This window comes from Podarcis pityusensis (assembly GCF_964106645.2).
Source record: "Podarcis pityusensis genome assembly, chromosome: 3".
Taxonomy (NCBI): domain Eukaryota; kingdom Metazoa; phylum Chordata; class Lepidosauria; order Squamata; family Lacertidae; genus Podarcis; species Podarcis pityusensis.
In genome coordinates, this window is record NC_138026.1 from 69,180,749 (window position 1) to 69,194,067 (window position 13,319).

Consider the following 13,319-nt stretch of genomic DNA (forward strand, 5'->3'; position numbering starts at 1 on the left):
ACACACCCAAAACATGCCCTAAATATTAAGCTGAGAGAAGGAAGCTAGATAGAGCTAGCGAGAATCTTTCTCTCTGGAACTAGCAAAAGAGGCATTGGGTGAAGTCACCACCTCCCCCCCCCCCAGCCTCTTTCTCATTCACTTATATATGCATCACTCGCAGCCGCTTCACTCTTTCCAAACAGGACTGTACCTCAGAATGGCTGAAATCCAGTCCAGTTTGGAATGCACAAGCCTAGGAGGAAAATCTCTCCTGCTTTCTTAGCAGACTACTGGATAATCAGTGATGAAGTAATAACTTGGCTGCTTCTAATTCAGTGGAGAAAAAATTGTTTCCACTTGCTTCATAATGACATGCTGGCTCTTCCCTTTCATGAATAAATGGCACCCCAGGAACCTGGATGCTGAGGGAAGGCTCTCTGACCCCTTTACATTGCATTAGTTCTGACATTTTCCCCTGGTTTCAGGAGAGAAAGAAACAATTAGCTTTATCTCCAGGCAGCTCTTTTATACATAAATGGTATTCCTTTGTCTCCCACTGAGTTAGCCTTCTGGCATTTCAGCTTGGCTATGAGTCATCTCTTCTTCTTTTTTTTCTTTTTTTGGTGGCTGGAAATGACTCACTGCAACAGGCGAAGAAAAGAAAACAAACCAATTTCAAGTCTTTTTGCTTTCTAAGCCAACACTTAACGTTTTAACTTATTTGGCCATTTTAGTTTACAAGCCTGATAAAACTAGCAGGAACACACAAAACTGCAAGACTGAGAACTGAAAGAAGTTGGGGTGGGGAGGCATTTGACAACCAGGGTGCAGGTCATATGAAATTGGGGCTGCCAGCGGGGGGGGGGGGGGAGGGAAGAGCAGTGGCGGAGGAAGGGGGTCCGGTCCACCCCGGGTGTCATCAATGAGGGGGGGTTGACAAAATTGAGTTTTTTAAAAAATGGGTTCACGAATTTTTTTAGGAGTGACGTGGTGGCTTAGGCACCTGCAGGTTCCGCGCTGCCTAAAACAGCAGCGTGGGACTTGCGTCTGCCTACTGCCTCTCCCTCAGTTGCCCTACAGCTGAGGGGGAGGTGGCGGAGAGGTTCCAAGTGTCAGAGAGGCTTGCCCCACCCCCATGGGCAGATCGCCCCATCCCCGGCTCCAGGACACGCCCCCGCACCAGGGTTAGCTTTGCCACTGGGGAAGAGTGCCATTTTCCCACTCAGGGTCCTGCAGTAGGGCACTTGGTTTGCATGTTGAAAGACTCGGGTTCCATCTCTGGCATCTCTAGGTAGGATTTGCTGGGAAAGACTCTTGTCTCAAAACCCTGGAGAGCGTCTGCTAGATAGTGTTGACAATACTGAGCAAATAGACCTAGCAGCCATCTAAGGCAAGCAGCTTCCAGATCCATTGGTAGACTCTTTCACATTCTTTTACATATCTCCAGAAAGAGCCTAAAGTTTTCCTTCTGTGGCATATGAACACAGGGGAAGAATGGGATTTCCTTTACGGGATTTCTTACAGAAAAATAGAAGTTAATTCAGATTCCCCTCCCTTTCTTCCCCCCTGCCTCCACCTAAGGCATTTAGTTTGTTCAGTGTGATTCATGTGCCCAAAGAAGTGTTTGATTTAGCAATTCCTACCTTTCCCATCACTTTAAAAAATGGCATTTAAAGTGTGCAAAAGACGGGTGTTCACTTGTGCATGATGTGCACATGTTACATATCTGCTGTGGGGAAATGCTGCTTCAGCAGCAGCCGGGATTACAGCAGCCGTTGTAATATTTGGAGCTGCTTCAGTGGTCAGAAGAGAGCACAAACCTGTGTGTGGTCCTGGGCATTTTCTCATAGTATCCTTATTAAAAGGAAGGAAATAGAAAATTCCCTTGATGAGATGGGACTTGCCCATCATGAGCACTCTGGCATCCACCATATTCATGAACTCCATTAATTAAGTGCAGTTATACTGTTCAAACCAGTGATGGTCCTTGTGTTCACATTTCCCCTATGGGCATTGGTGCTGATCCAGCTGTCTGCCTTCATCCTGAGCAATGCAGCGTGCTTATAAAAGAAGGCTCTTGGGTGACTTGTCTGATACCCTTTCTTTGCTGAAAGCTCATTGTGATGAACAATGACACCACTATTATATATCGCAGGTGGAAACGGGCCAGGATTTAATTGCTAAATATAGGCCAACGCTGTTAAGTTTGCCATTGTGCTGTTCTTTCCAGGGCCGTGCCTTGCTATCCGAAGCTTCATCTCGGCTTTTAGCTGGCCTAAAATTGGATATGGGTACTGGGGGAGGCAAAGACACAGGCACTCACAGCCATCCATCCATACAACCAGTGTGGTGAAGGCCGCCAAGTGACCTTGGGTCTGTCAGAATCTTTCAGCCGTAACCTACCTTACAGGGTTGTTAGGATAAAATGGAGAAGTGTATACACTACCTGAACTCCCTGGATGAAAGGCGGATATAAATGTAGTAAATAAATAAGTATTGGTGATACTGTTCATTCTGAGATAAAAAAATTTTTTTACAGATCATCACAAAAATAAAAGTGGTTAGGGAGGGGAAGAAAAATAGTGAATTCATCATGGGAAAGGAGATGAATACCAAGTTAGTCAGCCCAACTATTTTGTTTCCCTGATGGTCCTCAGACTTTTTGTTACTTAACATGTTGCCAAGGCACAATGTGTAATTAACAAAAATTAGGAAGTGTTGTAAGTGAAGCTAATACAACCACTTACCGCTACCCAAGAGTGGTCCTAATATGTGTGACATTTCCGGGGATTGGGGGGGGGCAGGAGAGAAGAGAGATTCTGCCTGCGTGCATGTATGTATCAGGGGTAGCTAATATTTTTAAAAAAAATAATAATCTATATTAAATTTTAGAATAACTAGACTTTTAACCTTAGGACTCATGTACCTTTATTGTTTGCATATAAGAGGGCATTGCAGCCAGTGAAATTCCTGTATTGCAGTCTGCAGGGATTTGAAAATCTTCCTCAGCCAAAGCTTTCTCATTCATCCAACTATTAAACATACATAAACCCTAATGTTGAAAGACTGGCCATCCCAGATTCATACTTGTCATATCAACAGCAAGTTAGCTGTTCAAATCTGTCCAGTTGTCTAAATGGCACATATTATTTTCTTTGGTCCAAATAGATGTCTTATTTCCCATGTATTTTTGCCATATTTTTTTTTAAAAAACAAACCTGAAGATACCTCACATTCAAGCTGAAGTGATATCTAGCTTTGCATTTCAATCAATATAGTCATACACATAGTTGAGAAATGGCCAAAAAAATTGCATTGATCTGAATATGCTTTATCTCTTTTGTTTCTGTAGACTATCTATTTGGACAATGATGTTTCTTCCTTTGTTCAAATCAGAGGCTCAGTTCCACTATTTTGGGAGCAACCTGGGCTACAGGTAAATAGCAAAAATCACTAAGGCTGCAATCCCAAGGCGAGAGGAGGGATTGAAGGCTGTTTAACCACCATATCAAATGCCCTGCCAAGCGTCAAGGCAGAAGCAAGAACAGAGGAATGTTATCCATCCTTTTTTTGCACTTTGATTAGTTATTATTTAAGAGCTTCCTTCCCACTGGGAATAATGGGAAGAAAATAAAGAGATAGAGGGGCTGCTGAACATGTCTGTCTTTCTCCCTGGTTCTGGATGTGATGTCTTTGAATCTAAGCTGCTTCCTGGTCCTCCCTTGGCATGCCACCTTTTGGCCCTACTGATGGTTGGAGTTCTGGCATCAACTGGGCCAGGACATCCAAGGGTCCAGTTGCAGGGAGGAAGTACCCATCTCCCTCTCCAGTATTGGTGCTCTGTCTCTGACCTTGTAGAGAGAGACGTGATCTATCTTACAGCCCCTGAGATGTCAAAGAGGCCTGATGCTGTGGTTAAGGTAACTTTGAAAGTTGCTATGCCAACATTGGAGACATTAATATTCAAGGTGCTGAGATTTGAGGTTGTGTTTTTTTTAAAAAAACAAAACTTATGTGCTGTGATGCAGTGCTTCTTATAAAGGCCACCGTCTAGCACTATTGGCTATGACAAAGGGAGGCACCAAAAGCAGAGTTTTGTCAGCCACAACCTGAAATGGATGCGTACAGATTGCATCAAAACTGTTTTTAGAGAATAACTCCTTTATTTGAATCATGAATGGCTCCATCTCTATATGACTCTGGAAGATCATATGGTCTGGTTTATACAAAAAAGCTGTTAACTTGAAACTTAATATGTATATTTAAAAAAATATTGATTATTCAAAACTGGACCTGTTTGTTTTTGTAAGCTCAAATATTTTTTATAAGCTGATTCTTTCTGCTTGTTTATTTTTTAACTGCAGTGGTTCAGGCATGGTCTGTGCTTTAAGACAGCAGTTATATCTGTGTATGTGCAGAATAGATGCTTACATGAGCTCTGGAATGTGAGTTAGGGACAGATTCAAGAATGCAATGAATACAGTGGTGTTTCCCTCAGCAGCTATGCCTGTTATATTCATCGGTGGCCCAAAGGAAACTCACCTTGACAACTGGAGGGTCAGTTAGAAAGAGGATTCTGGGCAAGGTGAACTCATGGCCATTCACTGGGTGTTAATATGATTTTGCATTCATTTGTCAGTGTTGTTTGCTAATAAAATGTGTAATTTGTGCTTTGAGTGCCATATGGGGGTGGCAGTGTGGTTGCTAAGAGATAATAAAGGAACATTTTCTTTGAATGAAAAAGGGAGACATCTAGTGACTCATATTTAAAATTATTGCTTTTCATTGTTATCCACTTAGGTTGGCTCCCATCATCTAAAACTCACCAGAGGCCTGGAAGCTAATGCTCCTGCTTTTGACAAGTAGGTTTAATTGCGACGCTGCTGATAACTCAGTAAAATCAGATGTTACTGTTTGCATTCCAGGGTTTCCCAGAACATCTTCATGGTGTCACATCTTTCTTCTTTCAAATCCCACTTCAAAACTCACCTTTTTATGAGAAGCTTTTTGGTTGAATCCCTACAAGTACAGACATAACACTTAACCATAGAATGATAGAATTGTAGAGTTGGAAGGGATCCTGTGGATCGGGTAGTCCAACCCCCTGCAATGCAGGAATATGCAGCTGTCCCATATCGGGATCGAACATGCAACCATGGCGTCGTCAGACCAGGCTCTAACCAGCTGAGCTAACCATATATAAGGGATCAAATACTGGCTGTGGGGTCAACATGTTGCTCTCCACTTCCCTCTTGTTCAGAAACTGCTGCTGGTCATTATGCCAGCATCTGGCTGTGAAGCAGGGACAAATGTCAGGGGTTTCCCTAAGGAGAAAAAGAAGCTGTCTGCATTGTGGCTGCTACATCTGAAGACGGTAACGCTACTAGGCTTATTGAAATTATTGTCTTAATCAGAGTTTAGGTCTGGCGTTAGGAAACCTTTTTTTAGTCTAACCCTCATCTCCCAAAGGTACACATACTAGTGACAGGTGGGGCCAAATGAGAAGTAGGTTTTGGGTTTGGCTGGAACTGGTGCACATGCAACTCTCACTGTGAACACATACAGCACACACAGCATAGAATCATAGAATCATAGAATAGAATCATAGAATCATAGAGTTGGAAGAGACCACAAGGGCCATCTAGTCCAACCCCCTGCCAAGCAGGAAACACCATCAGAGCACTCCTGACATATGGTTGTCAAGCCTCTGCTTAAAGACCTCCAAAGAAGGAGACTCCACCACACTCCTTGGCAGCAAATTCCACTGTCAAACAGCTCTTACTGTCAGGAAGTTCTTCCTAATGTTTAGGTGGAATCTTCTTTCTTGTAGTTTGGATCCATTGCTCCGTGTCCGCTTCTCTGGAGCAGCAGAAAACAACCTTTCTCCCTCCTCTATGTGACATCCTTTTATATATTTGAACATGGCTATCATATCACCCCTTAACCTCCTCTTCTCCAGGCTAAACATGCCCAGCTCCCTTAGCCGTTCCTCATAAGGCATCGTTTCCAGGCCTTTGACCATTTTGGTTGCCCTCCTCTGGACACGTTCCAGTTTGTCAGTGTCCTGTGCCCAGAACTGGACACAGTACTCCAGGTGAGGTCTGACCAGAGCAGAATACAGTGGCACTATTACTTCCCTTGATCTAGATGCTATACTCCTATTGATGCAGCCCAGAATTGCATTGGCTTTTTTAGCTGCCGCGTCATACTGTTGGCTTATGTCAAGTTTGTGGTCAACCAAGACTCAACCAAGCATGCATATACACATCACATGCCAAACACTTGTATAGTATGCACACATATGCTTGCAAACCCACCCATCCCGCTCCCCAGTTGGAACAAAAAATGAATTTTAGGTTTTTTCTTTGTAACACTTCAAACAGCGCTGGATGCTTCAGTTGAGGGAAGAATCATGTTTTCAGGAATAGGGAGGGGAATTCAGTTTGTGTGCTAGAAAGGGTGGGATATTTTGTAGCACTAGTAATACCTTGAAGGAAGATATCTTGATCTGCCACCAAAAAAAAAAAGAGTTAACTGTGCATTTTCTACCTTTATTGCACAGTTGGTTTTGAAGACTAGTAGATTTCCCCCACCCCCACCTGTATAATAAGCTGTTCTTGCATTTGCACAACCTCTTAGGAACTACTAAAGCCAAGTAAATGGCAGAAGGCTGTGTGCAAAGAGTGGTGAACGGCTATTCAAATAGATGAAGATCCCACAGGTAGAGCAACTCAGGTGATATAGGAGGGAATCAGTCTATTGTAATGCTTCTCAGAGAAAGTTGTGTGTGTTTTTAAGGCCGTCCCTGCTCCTCATCACGTGTTTTAAGAAGAGTTCTAGGACTCAGCTATACAGCTGCAAATAAAATATTTTGAATGTGTTGTAAAGTGCAATATACAACTGTGACGCCAGATGGCAACTGTGAGCTATAGCAAATTCAATGCATTTTTCAAAACGATTTTTTAAAAAAAACATTTCCACAATCTACTAGGGTAGATTTCACCCGAGATCATGTTGAATATTTATGAAACCAAAGCAATCTGTTTCTACTTTTGCAGGCATATAATGCTCATGAAAGAACAATATGGTAAACAAGTGATTGTTAACCTGTTAGGAAGCAAAGGAGGAGAGGACATCCTCAACAGGGCTTTCAAGGTAAAAACAAAGAGCAAAGACATGTTTGTTTAGTATAACTGGGATTCTTGGGAGACTTCATAAAGTTTGTATGTATGAATGTTTGCTAGAAAGACATTCCTGTCTGGCCTTTGCAATTACCATCACAATGTCAATTGTAAATGTCATTGTAAGCACATCAGTTAAACGGATAAACCAAACCATTCTTGGTTAATTAAGCCTATACAGACATGTAAATTTGACATGTATTTTAATATGCTATTTTATTTTACAATTTATGCTTTTAAAATTTCTGATTTTATTTTGGAAAACATTGACTTAGCTTGATTTTTAACACCTGGGTTTTATAGATAATTTCAACTTGCATGCTATATTTTATATAACTGCTGATGATAAACCCTGTTAAATAAAATATTTTAAAAATCAGTTCTTTTGAAAATCATCAACATTTCCAAAGGAAGGATATTTCCACTTAAATCAGAGATTGCCAGATCATATTATTGGTATTTTAAATATTTTAAAAATTAAATAGCAGTATGCCTTTGAAATTCCAACCATATTTGTCACTGAGAAAAGAAAGAGGAACACAAACCCTTAACTACTGCAATTGTCTCTTATCTTCCCACCCAACAGCCTCCTTGTCCTATGGCAGACCTGAGGAACCTTTTTGACCTGGCAAGCCAGATCTTTTATCTCCTTCCCCCCTGCAGGCAAACTTTGACCCATAGGTAGTTTTGCCCACCTGTTAAGAGTTGGCAGGTACAGGGAGATAATGAACAGATTTCAACTCCCCACACAACAGCTGTTGCACGGGGAGTTCAATCCTGCTTTCTGCAGGCTTCTGGTATGCAGAGGCATTCCCTGCAGGAGACTCTCTCACAGACTCACATACAGCAGGATGTGTTCAATGTGATCATTGTCCATGCTGGCTTCCCACAGTGAACTAGGGCACACAGCCATATGCCACCTCCACTGTTACCCACCACGTGACATTACCTGCCCATCACTGTGATGTCACCTAATTGACAGGTGGGCACAGTTTAGAATAAATGATTTATTGGACTCAAATTGGAACCCCAGGTGGACCTGAAGTCCCCTTCCTTTTATTAAAAATATATATATTTAACAATTGATATTGTTTTGATATACCACTTGATTGTAATGAAACCTCTAAGTGGTTTGCAAAAATACGTGATGCTGTGCTGTGTCTGAGCTGTATCTCCCTCCTTCTCCAAGGGGGAGACACTGTTCCTCACAAGCAAGTTGATCAAAGATCAACGCCTGTTGATCAAAGCCTGTTGACCAAGACTGGGCACTCTGCTCTAGCCACTACAACTGGTGCTGGCCAAACCCTCATTCATTCATTCCATAAAATTTATACAGGCACTACAGTCTCTACTTTCTTCCCCATGGGGAGAGGAAGTTGAGGTATGAGCATGGATTGAGCCCTCAGGTGGTTCCACTTCTTCTCCCTCACAAACTCCCACTGTGCATTGAAGTTCATTGTCAGTATTATTCCCCTGTTAGGTCCTATCCTCCCTCTCAGTATCACCTGTAATTCCTGTTAGAGATGATAATTTGTCATTTCTCTGTAATGTTAATGAGTAGCCCAGCTGCACAACTGGGCACAATACTTTGAACAATGATTCATGCTGAGATAGTAATGGTTTAGTCTGATATCATTCCCAAGTATGCTCCCTAATGCAGCTGTCTGTAAATAGTCACTGAAGTGTGGGCAGTTACCAAAGAAACAGATCCAACGGCAGTAACAGACTGTGGAAGCATGACTCTCCTCTAGTTATAAGCAGTTCTTAACATCGTCAGTGCCTGAAGCACCTCTTCTTCTGAATTTATTTTGGAACTTGGCCATTTGAACTTTGAAATGAGCTTGATAATAGTTCTAAGTGAGCAAACGCAGGAAGCAAGAATGCAGCCATGTTTAATATCTCAATCTGAAACATTTGCACCAATACCTCTCCCTGTATGCAATGCAGCTTAAAAGGCAGGGTAGAAACACTAAATAAATGTACAGTATAAGCACTTTGCCTCATGTGGCTTTCTGACAGTGCACCTGGAGTGTTTTCTGCTGGTATTTTTCTTTGGGGGGGGGCAGCAGCATTTCTTGCATTCTTGCTAAGGTAGCAGAGCTTCCTTTGAATTCTGTGGCCTCTTACTTCAGATATCTTCAGCACAGGATTACACCCTGAGTATGTGCTATTATTCATACTTTCAAGCTGGTATAGTGAACTGGATCACAACTTTATTTTTATTTTTTGCATTATTTCATGCCCTTTTGCGGGGAGGTGTAATTTTTATTCTCTGTCATTTCTCCCAATCCATAGGAGAGACTTAGGAATGGGCATTTAGGTTGTGAGTACAAAATACATATTGGCATGCAGCTGTATTCTGACAACACACAACTACATACTAATACTTTATGAGACATCATGTGGCAGACACATGATGTGTGGGACACAGGCCCACATAGTCTAACTGAGGCCTTAGTTTGGGTTATAAATTGAGCAGTACTGATTAGTGCAACAACAAAAAACACCTAAGGGAATTGAATTTTAAAATATGCAGTGAATATTGTTGAATTTACAACTAAGCATCATGATTAGGTATAAATGGTTCAACAGCAGTTCAGTGCATATTATCATATATATTTTTCTGCAAAAAGGTTTTTCTCTCTGTCTCTTTCCTTTGCAATTAGAAGTTGCTCTGGGCATCATCCCATGCAGGAGACACACCCATGATTAATTTTGATTACCACCAGTTTGCAAAAGGTGGGAAAATGGAGAAGCTTGAGAATTTGCTGGGGCCTCAGCTGAAGTTGCATTGGGAAGAATTAGGCATCTTCACCAAGGGCGAGCATGCAGGTTTCCGGTGAGTGTCTTAACCCTTTGATACCAATTGCTTGTGCTTTCCTTTTCGAGCTTCCAGATGTGCATTGACTCTGCATATGAAGGTTGCATCCTCATTGGATTGGGGCAAAGGAAGCTAACAGTAAACAACCCAACTCTCTACATATTTATGTGTCTGCTTCTTCCCTTCTTCCCTTTTCAGTAGGTTTTTAGAAAGTAGTTGTTTTTTGGGATTTGTGGGAACGCTAAATCATTTCATTCTTTGACTTGATTTTTGAAGTCAACAGATAGGTACCTTGCGAACCAACTGCCTGGATTGTCTGGCTCGAACTAACACCGTTCAGTCCTTCATAGCACTTGAGGTGAGTGATCCACCAGACATTTTACAGGAATGCTTTCCCCCTCTTTTTCATGCCTGCATTAAGTCAATCTTGTGAAAAGGTGAAAGATTGTGTCTTTCTCATACATACCTGGTTGGCCAAAGTGAGGACAGGATGCTTGACTCTGGTCAGATCCAGCAGGGCTCTTTCTTATGCTTTGGGATTAATATCCTGAGCAAAATCCTTAATGTAACAACCAGCAGCAAGTTTTTGGGTATGATGAGGGCAGTGATCTTAGCTGTTTCTCTCAGGCTTATTCCTCTTTTTTCTCATCCAGGTTCTGTTCACTCAGCTAGAGAGCCTGGGATTAAACTCCAAGCCTATAGTTGAACGTTTCCTGGAGTCTTATAAAGCAATGTGGGCCCTCAATGGACACAACCTAAGTAGGATTTTTACAGGCAGCCGTGCCTTGGATGGAAAAGCTAAGGTAGAGGAGAGAAGTGATAATCGTCATATTCTTGGAAGCTGTCGCTGTGAGTTAAATGAATGCTATTAATCCTTTTGTTACACAGGTTGGGAAGTTCAAGGATGGGGCGCGCTCAGTGTCACGGACAATCCAGTCAAACTTTTTTGATGGTGTGAAACAGGAAGCCATTGACTTGCTGCTTATGGGTGATTTCTACAGTGAAGAGCAAGCGGAAAAAGAGAGGATGCTCATGGACCACACGGCATTGCTGAGTAAGTAAGAATTAGCTCTGACTATTTTTGGTATTGGTGTGTAAAGGAATTAGCAGCTGCAGCTCAGACAAAAGTCAATGAAAATAGTAGCTGTAAAAGATAGGTAGACAGGCAGACAGTTCCAACTCTGCCCCATGACAGAAAGACAGATAAGACAGATCCAACTCCACCCATCCCCACTAAAATAAAAATTCAAAGGCCTAGATGAATAAGAATGTTTCGCCTGGTGCCTAAAAACAGCTAGGGATGGTGCCAGGGGAGGGCATTCCACCAATTAGGGGCCGCCACTTAAAAGACCCATACTCATGCCTTCAACCTCTTTTTTAATTTAAATTATTTATAGTTATCATTTATATACATTTCAGTAGTTTAACAATAATTCTAACATTTCAAACCTCAATTTCCTTCCTCCTCTTTCTGCAGTTTCCTTAAATTTATTTTATCATTTCCTGCATATTCTAAATTATCTTAACTTATTCTTTAATTCATCATTTTGATTATATATTCTTTTGAAACTGCAGATTATTACAATAATCCTGTTAATGTCTTTATCTGTTTATAATTTGTAGATATTCAATAAACCATTTCCATTCTTCTATTAAAAAAAGTTTGTTATCTTGGTTTCTTATTCTTCCAGTAAGTTTTGCCATTTCTGCATAATCCGTAAGTTTTGTATCCATTCATCTCTCGTCAGGACTTCTTCTTTCCATTTTTGGGCAAGTAACATTCTTGCAGCTGTAGTTGCGTACATAAATAAATTTCTATACTGTTTGGGTAGTTCTACACCTATAATTCCCAAAAGAAAAGCTTCTGATTTTTAAAATAAATGCTATTTTAAACATCATTTTCAGTTCATTATATATCATTTCCCAGTAAGCTTTAACCTCACTACAGGACCACCACATATGATAAAAACATCTGCACCCTTTTCACCTCCCTCATAGGGGCCTTTGTTGAGGAATGCAAGGCTTGGGTTGATTCTTGTGGGGAGAGATGGCTCTTGAGGTATTGGGGTCCTGAGCTGCATAAGGCTTTATAGGTCAAAACCAGCACTTTGAATTGGGCATAGAAACTAATTGGTAGCTGGTACAGCCATGCCATAATTTGTGCTATGTGCTCAGACCATCTTGCCCTGGTGATCATCAGCATGAGACCTATAATAGTAAAACAACATCAGAGAGAGAGAGAAACTACACACCTGGGAAAGTAGCTATATTCAAGGCTAATCCAAGCATCTAAATTGCACCAATAATTAAAACCACATATGCAGGATAGAATGAACCCACCCTCTTTTTCTTTCACCTTTTGGCGTTCAGGGTTTTTGTCCCCAGTGCATATATTTGGGCTTTCTGTAACACTGATTCAGACACTTGGGCATTTGAATCTGAGTAACCAATGTGCCTGTTCTAGTGGTTACAATTTCATACTCCTATTAATAATGGCTTTTTAAACTTTTAAAAATAATATAACTATGTGCATGAAAACAAAAATAGATATAGGTTGGTTTGGAGTCTCAGGTTGCAATTCTGTGTGTATTTCTTGGGAATAAATGCTGCTGAACACAATAGAAGTTTACCTCTGCGTGAACATGCATAGGATTGCGCTGTCAGTCTGCAAAATGCCCAACAGCAGATGAGCACTAATGCCTGCTTAACGTTTCCTCATAAGCTGCCCAGTTGCTCCCAAACTGTTCATGTTCCTGCTTATGAACTGTGAGGAAGAGCATCACTTGTGGCTTGTGGCATAGCCTGAAATGTTTATCCCTAGTGATTTAAGGCATGCCAACAAAAGCAATTATCAGGAGAGATGTTGGTATTCTGATGATTCATATGGTCCATTTTATTTCATGGCAGAAATCCCACTCCCCTTTCCCCCCCCCCTTCTTTCCACCAGTGACCCCTAGCATTTTGAAAGCCATGTCAGAGCATCAGTTTGAATTCACAAACTTCAAGAGAATTCGTGTTGCTATGGGGACTTGGAATGTAAATGGAGGCAAACAGTTTAAGAGCAATATCCTTGGTACCAGCGAGTTAACAGATTGGTTACTGGATTCCCCGAAGCTTTCTGGTGTTTCAGAATTTCAAGGTAACAAAGAGCACTAGTCATGCAGTGACAAGCGTATTTGTGCTTACACACACACACATTGTATTCCTGCATACATGCATGCATATGTATCTATGTTTGTATTTGTTCTAACTCAGTTTGTGGGGCATTAAAATTGTTAGGGTACTTGCATACCACCTAGAAACCTAGTTTTGTTCATAAATAGTCCAAGATAATG

General features: G+C 41.4%; 1 protein-coding gene and 1 long non-coding RNA gene across 3 annotated transcripts in view; one reads left to right on the forward strand and one right to left on the reverse strand.

Moving 5' to 3' along the window:
* The window catches only part of SYNJ2 (synaptojanin 2), a 55,084-nt gene that overhangs the window by 21,666 nt on the left and 20,099 nt on the right, over nucleotides 1-13,319 (forward strand). Inside the window, exons 5-12 of one of the 2 annotated variants that reach the window (XM_080998363.1) lie at nucleotides 3,335-3,418; nucleotides 4,783-4,844; nucleotides 7,041-7,137; nucleotides 9,833-10,002; nucleotides 10,261-10,342; nucleotides 10,638-10,787; nucleotides 10,873-11,038; nucleotides 12,932-13,123. In XM_080998363.1, the coding sequence (XP_080854489.1) occupies nucleotides 3,335-3,418; nucleotides 4,783-4,844; nucleotides 7,041-7,137; nucleotides 9,833-10,002; nucleotides 10,261-10,342; nucleotides 10,638-10,787; nucleotides 10,873-11,038; nucleotides 12,932-13,123 (1,003 nt within the window). Of the gene's footprint in view, nucleotides 1-3,334; nucleotides 3,419-4,782; nucleotides 4,845-7,040; nucleotides 7,138-9,829; nucleotides 10,003-10,260; nucleotides 10,343-10,637; nucleotides 10,788-10,872; nucleotides 11,039-12,931; nucleotides 13,124-13,319 lie in introns of both variants that reach the window. The other variant, XM_080998362.1, reaches the window with a different exon arrangement.
* On the reverse strand, nucleotides 493-9,819 carry LOC308473129. The gene is made up of 3 exons (XR_013983925.1): nucleotides 7,859-9,819; nucleotides 4,809-5,001; nucleotides 493-623 (listed from the first exon to the last, which is right to left on the reverse strand). It is a non-coding gene; the product is annotated as an uncharacterized lncRNA (long non-coding RNA).